The sequence below is a fragment of the Pagrus major genome, chromosome 12 (assembly GCF_040436345.1).
Source record: "Pagrus major chromosome 12, Pma_NU_1.0".
NCBI lineage: Eukaryota > Metazoa > Chordata > Actinopteri > Spariformes > Sparidae > Pagrus > Pagrus major.
The window spans coordinates 15,118,749-15,133,453 of NC_133226.1; the positions used below are offsets into that span (position 1 = coordinate 15,118,749).

General features: G+C 39.6%; 1 protein-coding gene across 1 annotated transcript; it reads left to right on the plus strand.

Moving 5' to 3' along the window:
• Positions 1 to 10,159: 10,159 nt before the first annotated feature.
• Positions 10,160 to 12,281, plus strand: prlhr2b (prolactin releasing hormone receptor 2b). The gene is made up of 2 exons (XM_073478615.1): positions 10,160 to 10,587; positions 11,648 to 12,281. Exons 1-2 carry the CDS (start codon positions 10,160 to 10,162, stop codon positions 12,279 to 12,281), a joined length of 1,062 nt encoding a protein of 353 aa, XP_073334716.1.
• The last annotated feature ends 2,424 nt before the right edge of the window (positions 12,282 to 14,705 follow it).

Here is a 14,705-nt window from a genome sequence, read left to right on the forward strand (position 1 = left end):
TGCCGTCCATTTTGGCTCTAAACTTGCACTTCAAAGCTTGTTTTTGACCCTGGTAGCTGGTAGAAATTCAATTAAACTATAAATTCACTCTTGCTTTTTTTTTAAGCTTCCCTTCAAGGGAGACATTAATGGAAATTAAATGTCTACTATTCCATTAAAATGCAAACCATGGAACTCTTTGAAAGTAATATTCTGACAGTCTTTTGTCTTCATTTGTGTGAAAACAGGTGTAATATACAAGTAATGTTTATACAGTTAGTGGAGGAGAATTGCCAGTTACTTCATCCAGAGTTTATTCTGACTGAGCTACAATGATCTACTGTACGCCACGTGTCTCTTTGGGAGCATAATTACAGTATAATGACTCGACACACCTCATTAAAGGGTCCAAGATAAACTCCTGAAAATGAGCATGATTATAATAAATTATACATACTGTAAATGGAGTATTATTGATGACCTTTGTCTAAAGAATTGATGGTATTATTTAATCTGAAATGTGGCCATGAGCAGCATCATGATTAAGTGTCTTCCTCCTCCTTTCTGAGGGTATATCCTTGTGTCGGCTTAAGGTAATTTTATAACAAGTCTTAGCATATTTACTTAGGTGGCCTGTTTCCTTATCATTTAGTTTAGATATAGTCTTGGCAGCTCAAATTTAGCTTGTGGTTTTACCCAAATAGACAAACAAAATGCTCATCATGTTTGAATACTGAGAGAATACGCAGAAATTTGCATAATGCAGTGACAGATCAGTGACGGGGCAGGTAAAGGGGAGTGCCCTGTGCAAAGACCACTTTAAAATGCATGGTTACTGGAGATACGTTTGAATCTTTTGACAGCTATTATTGTTGCAACTGTCTTTTCTGTGAAATTTTAGCTCTTTCTATGCAAATGAGCTCCCCTCAGTGGCTCAGATCCCATCCTCATTTGTGGAATAATGATCTTTAATCATTATCTTCGGCTTTTCTACAGATGCCAATCTAGAGACTTTGTTTTAATTCTCGCATTCAGTTCATGGAAATTGAAATTGATCTTCATTTGTAAAAAAGAAACATTGAATTTATTTTCTAAGGATGAATTTCAGGGTTAGATTACAGGTCAGCCCCTGGAGAGCTGTTCAGTTCCCACTTGACTGGCTGACTGACTGTAGGACGCAGAACTACTGATGACACACCCATTAATATGGAATAGGCTTTAGAGAAAAAGTCACATGAGAAGACCAAAGCTCAGCTGATGCTGCTGTATTTGCACTGAAATGAAGTGGAATACAAATATTGTACCAGCTATGTGCAGACAACAAAAGGGATTTGATCAGAATCCCGTGACGGCTGCTGGGACACACTGATATTCAAAGACAAAGCCTGAAACTAGATACGTGGAATCCATCAGTGTGAAGCTGACACACACACACACACACACACACACACACACACACACACACACACACACACACACACACACACACACACACACACTATACACTACATACTGATCTGAAGTCCATTCATGCCTTCATCTTCATTCAAAATGCGTGTGAAAGACTGGGGCATGACTCACAGGCGACAGTTTCTGCACCGCTTTGACTGTTTCTCTCTTTAGATCTACTTTCTATCAAAGAAGTAGTTCCGCTTAAAAACATCTGAGCTCTGTGTATTATCAGGACTAACAGGTAAATGGTTTCCGGAGAGAGTTTTTGCTGTGTAATTTTTTGGACTGCACTTTTTAATGAACACTTCTGTCGTATTGAGGAAGAAATCTCAGCCATGGATGCCTGGAAACTTCAGCAGAAGCCTCAAACAGAGCAGAGCTGCTGATTGTATGTGATTGGCTGTTGTTTTAGTGTAAATAGGGGACAGACGTTTGTGATGAAAAGTGTCATTATAAAACACAACGATCATTGGGAAAAAACGCTTTAACAGATGACCTGCAATTAACTTTACGATGATGAGCTGAGCAAAACATTTACCAGATTATTTCACTGTTTTGCTATATTTTAATGAGGCTGTGGATTGCACCTTTTTAGTTTGAGATTTGGTGGAACCGACTCTTTAAAACTGAATATTTTTCTCCCCTGTGATGATTGCTGTCTTCCCCACATGAGCATTCTTGGGTCCAGCTCCTCCACATCAGCAGCTGCACACTGTGCTTGTTGACGTCAGTGTCTGAGGCACAGATTGGACCTCATAGACTGTAGGTGGCAGACTGAGTTATTCTCTACATCTAGTGTTGGCTGCGACTCTCTTGAGTCAGATGAGAGTGTGATTCTACACTTCGGGGGATACAGGGACATCTTTGTCCTGGAGTGGACTCGCTCATCTTGAGCGGAGCATCACTCTGATCATCAGGACTGCACCTCGATGAGAAGTTCCTTAGGGATCAAAGCCTCCTCAGTTGAGTGCTCAAGTTACCGCGAGTTAACGGGCTGCTATCAGCTGCAGCAAAGTGGCAGTGATCATCATAGAGTACACAGAAAGATGAGTTGTGACTGCCTTTTCCCAAGATAAGGATGAGGTAGACTTTGATGTAAGATGGAAATAATTTTACAGCTGGGTTAAAATGATAGAGAGACGTGGCTTTGATGACTTGCAACTTGACTTGACAGAAAATAAATGACTTGAGACTCACCTTGGACTTTGAAGTTAAAGACGGCGTCGACTAAAACTAATTTCTAATGTAAGTGTCACTAAATGGTCAAATTATCTTATCTTTTGGCATTCTTGATCATACATCGTACAGAGGGCAACATTATCATACAAATACTATCTTATCTGTCAACGCAGGTCTCTATTCTTTCACACTTTTCCCCCCTTTTAGTTATCACAACCTGTTTCTGGCACTCTACACAGTGTAGTCTACTGTGCTGTTGGGCCTCATTCGCCTCAGTAAGTGAGAGACAAACAGAGACATGGAGCTGAGAAAGGAATAAGTAAATGTCAAGACATCCTGGGAAGTACAATCCCTCTTTCATTCGTCATTGCATTTCGTAAAATCTGCCACACTTGCTGATCGTGGGAGTTGCACAGACGTCAATCACCGTCAACTGGCTGACACATAGGACACTAGCATGCATAGCCTCTTTGTTGTTTTATTTTGTATGTGACAATAAACTTGGCCTTTATCTTCGAACTGTACATGTCCATCAAGCTTTACAGTTTGTTCTTATCTCCCAACCTCCACAAGATGATTGTGCTGCTCTGTGTCGGACAGGCGAGCATCAAGACTCTGTAAGAGCAAACAGACGGCTTAAAAGCCTGTGTAAATTCCATATAAATGCAGCTGGTGATAGGTAACATCCAACATCACTCTCACTGCTAGATGCAGCTGGTTTTGGACTTTTAAATTAAAAGGTCATTTTGTTATTTTCCCTTCCATTAATGTGCTGTGGCCAGCTATGCTTTGCAGCTTTAGCTGAGGTGAAAGTACACAGTTACATCAGGATACTTCAGTAGAAAACCATTTACCTTCAAATTGGCCATATTTTTCATACACTCATTCACTCTGGTCTGCAGTACCTTTCATCAGCACTTCAGCACCTTCATGTCACTACACGTAACATAACAAGTAAAGGCGTAAACTTGCCCCCTGGTGCCATCTTGCTAGAATCTGTGATGACCCTCATACTGATATCAGAGTCACCTCCCGTGTGACTTGGGTGTTAAATTAACAACACCCCCTTTCTGGCGGTTTCATCTTCCATCAAAATTCTCGGAAACTGCTGTAGGTGAAGGCCTCATGCATAGTGAGCGGGTCTGCTGCATGTTTATCCTGATAACGTGGGCTCCTCTGGAAATTTGAAATTCATTGTCAGTGAACTGATGTAATGATTATGATTAGGACATTTCCTGAACTGCCAGTCATGCACTGAATCTTCTCATATGATATTCTGTCCCCCTTTAGAGGCAATACACAATAGAAAGGGTTTATTATTTGCAAGTACTTAATTAATGCGTATAGTGTCAAATATAATACACACCAGTATAGAGCGTCAAAAAGGTTGGCATCAAGTTTTGACTTAAAAGTTATCAAGTCTAAAAATAAAGTTAACCTGTCTAATGAACTATATAATCTGCAGGTGGAAATAATGGTGATATATTGATAACAGGGGCAAACCTTTCATTAAACTGTCATTCTTCAGCAACAAATGATAATAAAGGGTTTCTCAGCTTTCAAAGCTGGAATTATACCTCTCCAGGCTGTGCATAAGTGAACGTGCTCAGGTTTTTTTTTTACTCGTTGTTTATGTTTGTTTTCATTCCCATTTTAACCCACCTCCCAACAGGAGATGAATCCACCCATCAACTTGCTTGACGCACAGACTGCATGATGTGTTGCATGGTTCTCTGTGTAGGTCCACAAGATATTTAAGTGTTTATTTAAAGAAGCATAACTGCAGCTTTAAAGCCTATAACGGAAGTGACAAAGGATCAATTATGCAAGTCTGCTGTTGTAATTGTTAATAAGAGCGAAATAAACCTGCAGTGACGAGTGGAATCGAGCTGTAAGCACAACACTGACAATTTTTTCACTTTTTAAAATATATAATATGAAACATTTCCACATTAAAGGGGCTCTGTGGAACCTCTGTGTATGTTAGCGGACTTAATTTGCTCTCTGTTAGAGGAGCAGGGAGAGGCACTTAGACAAGGTTCTCGAGAACTGAAAGCAAAAGGTCACATCTTTTGGACTGTGGTGGAAAATCCGATGGATTTGGGTCTAGATTCTCTGCAGCTGTTAACCGGAAAATACTCTAAACTTATCATATATTAGGTGAATACAGCCAGTTGGAACATCTTCTGCCAACATACCATTAAAACTCAAGATACACTTTAATGATCTGCAGGTTTTGGTATTTACACTCCCATGACATCTAATTACCTGCATGCTGCGCTGAGAAGGGCTCGTACAGAACTCATTTTAAATCAAACTTAACATGCATGAAAATGTCAAAGGTTATGTAATTGCACATAATTTGAATATTGATATCGGAGCATATAAAAATAAAAATACTCCCTCTATGGCAGCTTACTCCATCTGGGTCTTACGTTATCATCTCTGCAGCCTCGGGCAGGCATTTCGGGATTAAAGCATTGCAGATAAACATGATGTTTCCTATAACATCATCGTCCAAACCTGTGATTATTTTGTGTCTGTGGATTGATTCTTCTCTGGCCCCTTGAGGGATACATTGATTCTCATTATTTTTCTCTTTCCACCCTCATTGATTTACCAGCTTGGCAATATGAGAGATGGCAATGCTATTATGTATGTATGTGTAATTTTCTGTACATGACACAAGGGTGTCTGTCTTTACAGTCTTGCTCATCATGAGCCAGCTGAATAGATACATTTCTCCCATATTACAGCCCGGATGGATGCGGATTATCACCTCGTTTGTATTCGATCGCCATCTTTTTCTTCACACATTTGACAGGGTTCGAATGCCTTGTTCATGAGTCTCTTACCTCTGAAAGCAGCCAGGAAGGGTGACACTGTCTCTGAGAAGGTTAATGATTTTCAACTGTGACATTCTGACATTTTAGGCAAATTTCCAGCTCATGCTCACTACTGAATAACAGACTGACTTGTGTTTTGTGTTTTTTTTTTACTTGCCAATTAAAAGGAAGTAGAAGGCAGAAGAGCCGAGGTATAAAACCTGTTTGACTTCCATTAATCATTCTCCATCTGCAATGAAAAGGTCATTTTGTTAGCATTTTTTTTTTGGCAAAAGAAATGAAATGTTTCAGTCTTATTCTGTCATTTTAACATGTAACTGTGAATCACAGCAGTGCACTTTAAAACATTTTAGCCAGGGAACGTTTCTAGACAGTGAATAACTGCAAGCACTCACATGTCTGGGTGGGAGTTTAGGGATGATGGTCTAAATGGACATATTTTCAAAAAGCTTTTTTTTCTAACACTGAACAGCTCCACACGCTTTCCACGTCACTCGCAATTATAGTTTTGTTGGGAACAAGCAGTGGCGGATTCAGGATATTTGAGGGGCAGAGGCAAAGGTCTGGGAAGGTCTCATTTTTCACATGATATGACAATCCACTCACATATGGCCAATAAAAAAGTGATTAATACGTGTTACATGTTACAAAGAGCCCCTTTAATGATAGTTTCCACCCACAATAAAACAGAATAATTCGTTGAAGGTGCAAAATGTAAGACTTTTAGTTCAAAACGTTCAAAAATTAACTAACGTTAACAGCAGAATGTGAAGAACAACAATAGACATCATGTTATGATGTCTATTGTGTTGCAGGACACAATAGTTAGCATGCTAATCAGCTAGCCCCGGCCCATCCTGATCCAAAGCTTCTCTGCTATGTGTAAACACCAACACCACCCTGGTGCTCCCAGTCTGGATCACTAGCTGCACAGCTAATTGAGCTAACTAGCTAACGTAAGCTACAGTTAGCAGCAGTTTACAGTTACTCTGGTTGCAGCTGCCCCTTGTTTACTTTGAGTGAGTACTACACCATAACTGTGTAGTGAAATTCTTATATCGTGACAGCCCTGCTCTGAGGAACTGAGTTTAAAGCTGGAGTGTGTAACTTTTGTCTCCCCCTTGTGGCAGCTGGTTTCTCTTCCATAAGCTCTGCCATAGTTGCTGTAGCCTACTCCTTAACAACGGTTGCTGTAAAACATTTACAAACTCTGTTATACTGCAAAATACAGAGAGATTTATCTGGAGGGTATAGGCTTTATCAGCATTGTGTGAACTCGTTTGACAATGGCTTCAACCTAAAAGACTTTCATTTGTATGTAAAAGTAACATACTCCAGCTTTAAAACATAACTACATCTATGAGTAGCAGGTAGAAACATCAAAAGACAAATGGTGACAGCTCACAAACTGTTTTTAGATATGTTGGTTTAATTCTCCATCTGCCAAAAGCTTGTTTCAAAACACAGCAATCAAGATTTACTCTGATCAGCTCAATACATAATCAATATACTTGAAAACAGTTCACTGACAGCATTTAAATACGCTGTTTAAACACAGGTAGACAGTCCTGCACGTCTGTGAACAGATCAATAATTACTGTCACTATCCTGAGATCTATCAGTCCCAATTAATCACTTCAAGATCAAACATCATCGTCAAGTGCAACAAGGACATGAATCTTGTTGGGGTCTCTGCAATCTTATTGGTTTACTGTCATCGCCACAGGCGTCTCTCTCCCTCTCTTTCCCTCTCCCTCTTTCTAAAACAGCAGCAGCTTCAGCTCGCTCACCGCGGAGAATCGCACAAGGAGCGTCTGCTCTTCATGCTCACTCAACTCATCTTTACACTGAGAAACACCAACACAGGTAAGTTACTGGCTGATTGTTTTATTTCATTTTTGGGGGTCTGTATGTGTATTTATTTATTCTTTGCATGCCTCAGGTCAGGCAGGAGTGACATCTCTTCTTCAAGACAGAACAAAACAACTGCACAGATTAAAAATAGAATGACTGATAGAGCAATAAACTCATGAATATATTCTTAGTAGCTGCAATAACTCACACTTTTCACACTATCCTCCTTTAAATGTCAGTGAGTGAAATCACATGTCATTGCTGGGGCTCCTTTAATGTAATGGAAGGATTTATTTGCATCCCCCCAGGATAAAAACTGTTTAAATTGATGTGTATTTAGAGATACATTAATAGATGCTCACAGCCTCATGTGCCAGAACCCTGTTATGTAAGTCTTCTTGACATTATAATCCAGAGGCCCATATCTAGACTTTTATAATACAAGTGCAGGAGATAAAAGCTTCAACTATGGTATTCAAATGACTGAGGATGGTACAGAATCTTTGAACGTGGCTGAATCTATCCCGACTGAATAAAAACAGAGGAAAGAACACGAAAATGTTTTTTTTTTTTATTGCTCTGTTATTTCTGTAACATCCAAGTTGATAACATACTGTTCCATTTGGTTTGAGCTCATGATGACGTATAGTCATATTCAAGGAGAGTCACTGTGTGCTCTACGTTTCTGCTTTAAAACTAATGGACTGCTTTTGCCTCAGCTGAATATCTGAGTGTTTGTGCAGATATGATCTTTTGAAACAGATTTGAAACAGAATTGACTGATAAGCAGCCGTGGTTAGTCTGTAAGATACGCACTGCAAAGTCACCAGCCCTCTATGCATTAAAAGATAACATCTTCATGTAAGTGTGAGCACTCTCATACATATGTGATGATACATGATCAATTTACTTTTCAAGTTAAGTAATAATAATAATAATAATAATAATAAGCAGAAGAAGAAGAAGAAGAAGAAGAAGAAGAAGAAGAAGTGGACAAATTGCAGAGTTTACTGCAGAATTCTGTACTTTCTGTGCTGTATATGTTCATACATTAGATGTTCATCATGTCTTGATAGTCTGAAACACTGAATATGTGTTAATTACAATTTTCAATTAACAATCAGCAAGCAAAAGACTAATCAACAAAATCTCCCTCACTGTTCATGAGTATCATGATTAGTTGTCTGTGATCAGTCTTTGCATCGACTAGTGGATATTAATTTCATATAGAAACCTGATTGCACCATGAGAGCTAACCAAAGACCGTCACTGCTGATGCTGCAGTTGCAAATTTGGCAATGTGGTGAGGTGGAAGGCACAACAATTGGAATGAAATTATGTGCAAAACAATGGAAAACCACATTAGCAAAGAGGAAGCGAGGTCGACCCTCACCAACGCTGGCTCAAGGACTCTTAATGGGGCATTAAAAAAAAAGCACGAGCTACGGCTCTACAACAAAATGACTATCAAGATGAGTAATCGCAAAAATCAGAATTATGTGCTTCAGTTTGTCACTGCAGGAGTATCATTCTGTGAGGTGTTTCTCCACAACCAAGCTGATTCACATTTGACATTTTTGGACACAAATGTGTTTGTATGTAGCTAATAACAGTACATACATTCACTCATCAGTCAATGGGTGCACGTACATCGGTTTAATGAAGCTCAGCGTAAGTTCAATCAGGAAGACATCACTGTAAATTTTAATGTTGACTTAAACCGATTACCTCAGAATTTCACAATCGTCTGCTGGGTGTTTACTCTTTCAGTTTAACCAACTAGATTATGCCACAATCTTCTGTAGCCAATCATATCATTGCTGCCTAACTAAACCTGTTCTCCTCTCTGCTGCTGTCAGTTGTAATTGCAGTATGCATCGTCGCAACCCTCCCCAACCCCATTCACCTGCAGCACCCTGAGCTCACCAGAAGCCCGCTCGTCTTAACATCCATCCAGATCTCAGCCATTGTCTTCATCCATTCACCACCACAGGTGTCTAGACTCCATCATATTTATACCACACAGCTTCATTGCCCCCTTAAATTACGATGACATCATGATGGGGTCTAATCGCCAAAGACGATTCACATTTCTCATCTTTGTTGCGCACATATCAATAAATACTTGTTCACAGGAAGGAAGTCTCCTGATTAAAATAAAAAAAAAGTAAAAGTGCTTTTTCTCTGAAGATTTACTTAGAAAATCTCTCTTCAAAGGGAATATAGTATTAGAATTTTACTTCCCTTTAAAAGTACAATATGTAAGAATGTTAGTCTAAAGCAAAAAAAAAACTAAACTAGACTAAAACTAAACTACTAAACAGCTGGCGGTTACTCTGTCAATATGCTGCCCCCTATTTGTTTGGACTAGGACTCAACAGGTGGCCAATTCTTACATACAGCATCTTTAATTTCCTCTGTTATTCATTAATAATCAACAAGTAAGCTGTGTTTACTCTTTCATAACATGCATCACACTCCATCAGTCAAACAGCTGGTCTGTAATCACCCGAAAAGAGATCTGTGCGTTCTCTGCAGACACAACCCTGTGATTTCTGTAAGGACATTTCAGCGGAGGTTGCACAATGATGTGCCGCTCATCTATTCACATCCAAATGCCTTCATGCCATTTAATAATATGCTTTTTGTCTCCTACGAGAGAGCGTTCACTAATGGCCCTCCATTTTCTGTGGAAAAAGTGTCACGACCTGTTTTAATCTAAATGTTGTGTAAATTTTACATGCATCCTTGAATCGAATATTTGACCTTTAATAAAGTTATTCATGTTTTGTTATAACAGCTGCAAACCTGTGTTGTTTTATTGTGGACCGTGCAGGTACTTTGCTGCCATGGAGGGTAATCACAGTGGCTTGGCTGGCGGCATGCAGACAGATGGACATATTTATGAGGTTGCGGTACAGAATAACTCTGCCAACCGCAGCTCCCAGTTTGCAGATGTGGCTCTGCTGCAGACGTTCAAGCCTCTCATCATCCCCTTTTATGTGCTGGTCGTGGCAGTGGGTGTCTTTGGGAACTACCTGCTCCTCTACGTCATCTGCCGAACCCGCAAGATGCACAATGTCACCAACTTCTTCATTGGAAACCTGGCCTTCTCTGACATGCTCATGTGTGTGACCTGTGTACCCTTTACCCTCGCCTACGCCTTTAACCCACGTGGATGGGTGTTTGGCCGCTCCATGTGCTACCTGGTGTTCCTCATCCAGCCGGTCACAGTCTATGTGTCAGTCTTCACACTCACTGCTATTGCTGTGGACAGGTGGGTGGATCTCTCTGCACTGCGGGAATCATGCCACTCAGAGCTCAAGTGACATTTAAAAGTTTTTTATTTTTATTTTTTTGTCCTTCTTCCTTTAATTCTCTTCAGTGTAGTGTCTATGTGCTGCCATTTTGGAAATAATCTCTTCGAAAACTGATTTAGACCTCAATCAAGCTCCAGATCTTTGTATAGGTCAAATACCATAAAAAGAATTCCCTCTATATGTAATTCATTTTGCATTTTAAACACCTGGGAGTGGAGTAATTTGATTAACAAGAAAGAAATTAGACAACTGGGAAATTGAATCATTACCTTTCATCATCATTTGAATTTATACTAATTTAGATATTATGGAGATGTGCAAATTGATTGGTTAATGAGTGCTTACTTACTCAGTGCTACTTAATCAGTGTTCATTACTGATGATTAATACATTCACGACTCATCATGATTTAGTGCATAATACCAGATAATCTGGCTTCATATTCATCGATGATCAGAGTTTTATTCCCTCAAAATGAAATTATTCGAGACATAAATGAACAATTAAGTCATAAATTAATGAACAATACTTAGAGCTGCAATGTTCACAGATTGTAAATCCATATGTTAATTAAAAAACAAAAGCAAATGGAAAATGAGCAGTGTGTACGTGCCTGGACTAAGTTATCCAGCTTTATACGTTCTTTGAAAGAGCAGGAACAGGCATGTCTTGCAGGGTGATGTGCAACAGTAGACCTCAGACTCTCTGCAGCTCACTGTAATGCAGAGGTGCACAGCCTCCAAGTGCTTTGTAAATTAATCACAATTCATATTATCAATATCAAACTGTTTTGTATTTTAAAAAGGCAAATTAAATGAGATTCTGTGCAGTAACAAGTTTAGAGCAAATTTAAGATTTATATGTTATCACAGAAGCCATAAGTGACTTTATTAAAACTGTACTACAGGTCGTCATGATAAATCATGTATTAATTTATACATTGGATCATGATCAGTCATGCATAAATTAAACATGCATTTTTTACCCTTAATATGAATTTCTGCTCATTCTTAATAGATATTATGCAACAGTTCATCCCCTGAAGAAGCGCACCACTGTGACTACCTGTGCCTCCGTCCTCACTGGCATCTGGCTGCTGTCCTGTGGGCTCGTCGCTCCGGCAGTCACCCACACCTACCACGTAGAGTTCAAAGATGAAGGCTTTACCATCTGTGAGGAATTCTGGTTGGGTCAGGAGAAAGAGAGACGTGCTTATGCATACAGCACCCTGCTGGTCACATATGTCCTGCCACTGTCAGCTGTCTTTGTGTCTTATCTCTGTATCACTGTCAAACTGAGGAAGTGTGTCGCACCGGGCCACAGGACACAAGACCAGGCAGGAGCTCAACAAGCTCGCAAGAGAAAGATCTTTCGCCTGGTCGCTCTCTTGGTGACTGCCTTTGCAGTGTGCTGGCTTCCTATTCATGTATTCAATGTGCTGCGAGACATAGACATCCACCTAATCAACAAGCGCTATTTTTTGCTTATCCAACTGTTGTGCCACCTGTGTGCCATGAGCTCATCTTGCTGTAACCCCTTCCTCTATGCGTGGCTACACGACCGCTTCCGCGCCGAGTTACGGAAGATGTTCAAGTGCCATCATCGCATTGGAGTGCCTGCAAATCACTGTGCTGCTAGCGTGGTCTTGTAATTGCCTGGTGAAGAGAATCCTTTGACATCATTGTAGTGTACGTTGCTGATTCATCTTGAGTACATGTGGAAATGTTGGCGTGTCACCAAACTAATGAGTCTGCCCACCAATAAAATCCACAGAAACATTAATGGCAATTAGTTCTGTTGTGTATAAAGATGATCTGTTGACCCTCTGAGGAGAGGTCAAACTGTCAGGCAGCATGATGGCATTCGGTCGTTTCTATGGCAATCTTAGAGCTTGAGATATAAAATGAAAAAATAGAAACTTTGGCCCTGATGGTAGCAATCAAACGAGGGCAAATCGGTTGTTCATCCTCTGTGGACAATGAATATCCACAAATCTTATTGCAATCCAGTTATACGATATCTTGTTAAAAGTTGGTAATTTGACTGGAGGTTGTTGCAAAGGAAAATCTCATGTAGGCTCCAAAATTGGAGGAGGTTCATCCTCTGGGAAGCATGACATATTGTGACTAGATAAAAAATCAGTGGGTCACTAGGGGGTCCTCTGGGGACTATGAAAATAAGGCCACTAGTTTTCAACCACAGCGTTAGTCAAGGGAAAGTTCCACATTATTACAGTGGCGTTAGGTGAAAGTGTCTCTGAAATCTAAAGAGGGTCGAGAAACAAACAGTATGTCTTCGTTACCATCCTCTGAAAACCATGAATGACTATACAGAAGTCAAACACAGTCAGGCCAGCAGTCGATATCTTTCTCTGGAACAAAAACACTGAAAGGACATTTCTTCACGAAACTCCTTGTGCCAAGTTTTTGTCAACTTTAACAGAGGAACGACTGAAAGCATTCTGCGCTTTTGAAGCACACACTGGCATTGGATGTTCACGGCCAAGGACAGGAGGGCAAGTAATACAGAAGTATCCACTGCTGTACCACAAGATTACAGAGCCTCATCCTCAGGCTGTGAGACCCCTTAACTCATCCACCGTATTCAAATACAAAAATAGTTTATTTTAGGGACTTATTTATGAATCCTTCTATATAATTTCTGTTTATGTGAGTAGTATATAGGGACCTATTATAAAATGATAAAATAAATTAATCAAGAACATTAATAAAAAACAAAAAAATGAATGAATAAACATGGATATTTTAACAAGGACTACCAGCCAGGCTATAGAGCCTAATGTTTACTGCATATTTCGCTCTTTGTTACTAATTCAGCCTTGATAAAATATGCCAGTTAAACATGAGACAACCTCGAAAGAAGAATGTGAAGAGATAAATTCTTGTGTGACTGGAATATTTGCCGCACACCTGCCCTGTATGAAATGATAAAATAATCTTTGTAATGAGAAGATAATGACCCTGTGATATGAAAGAGATGAGATCTTCGGGGTGTCAGGTTTTCTTTGATAAATAAATGAGGCTTAAACATCTAAAATGACCTAGAAAAGGCTGGAAAGGATTTGTGCGTGGTGAACAAAGTGCAGCTGTATGAGCATCGTCAGCTCAAATTGTGTCGCTGCAGATGTGTGCAGGTGTGTTTCCACCCGTTTGCTGATGTCAGAACGGATCCTCGTGTGAAGCCCTGTGGAAAAAATTACATTTGTGAACTTGATCCCCTGGGCTTTAATTTTCTTAAAGCCTGTGTAGATGATGAATATGCACCTTAACATATAATTCAATAAATGATTTCCCAATGCATCGTGCTGTATATTGGCTGCAAAAAATGTAACCCTTATATTGTGGAGGTTGGTTCTCTGCTTTCTTTTGTTTCTATAATGCTTCAAGACTGATTTACATGCATAATTTATTTATTTATAATCTGAATATCCACACTCTTAACAATGGGTTGTCAAGATCAGGCTGTCTTCATTCCAGTCCTACTATTTCCTTTGTATTATAGCTTTCATGTTCTGTATTCTCTGTATGCATATTCATCTCTTTCCTGCAGGTGGATGGGACAGATTTATCTTTGCAGCAGTGACAACTCAACGAAGTCAACCAGTCTGAAGTGCTACAGTCAGTCCTCCACAGTGGTGTGGATGTAAAACACTTGTGTGCCTTTATTTAGATCTTTTTCCATCAACGTTTTCTTGTTTCAGTAACTGAATGGCTTTGGGTGTATACTGTCCTATTATTACCGCCAAACTGTTGTAAATTATGTCTATGATTTGTGGTGAAAAAGATGTCATCTGTGGCCTGTACTAACAACACACTGTGGAAAATTATAAATAAAAATACAGAGATTGTATGGCCTTTGCTTCAGATCAATGTAAATGCATGGCAAGTAGAACATGGGAAGAAATAATATCCAACTGGATCAGAGGGAGGTCACACTGCTGATTTTATTAATTAAATAGCAGGGACTAGCAACTGAACACTGAAGCAATATGAGAATTTATGTTTGGTGCTTGGAAACACTGACGTAAATCTCCTGCAGTTGAATGATGTCAATA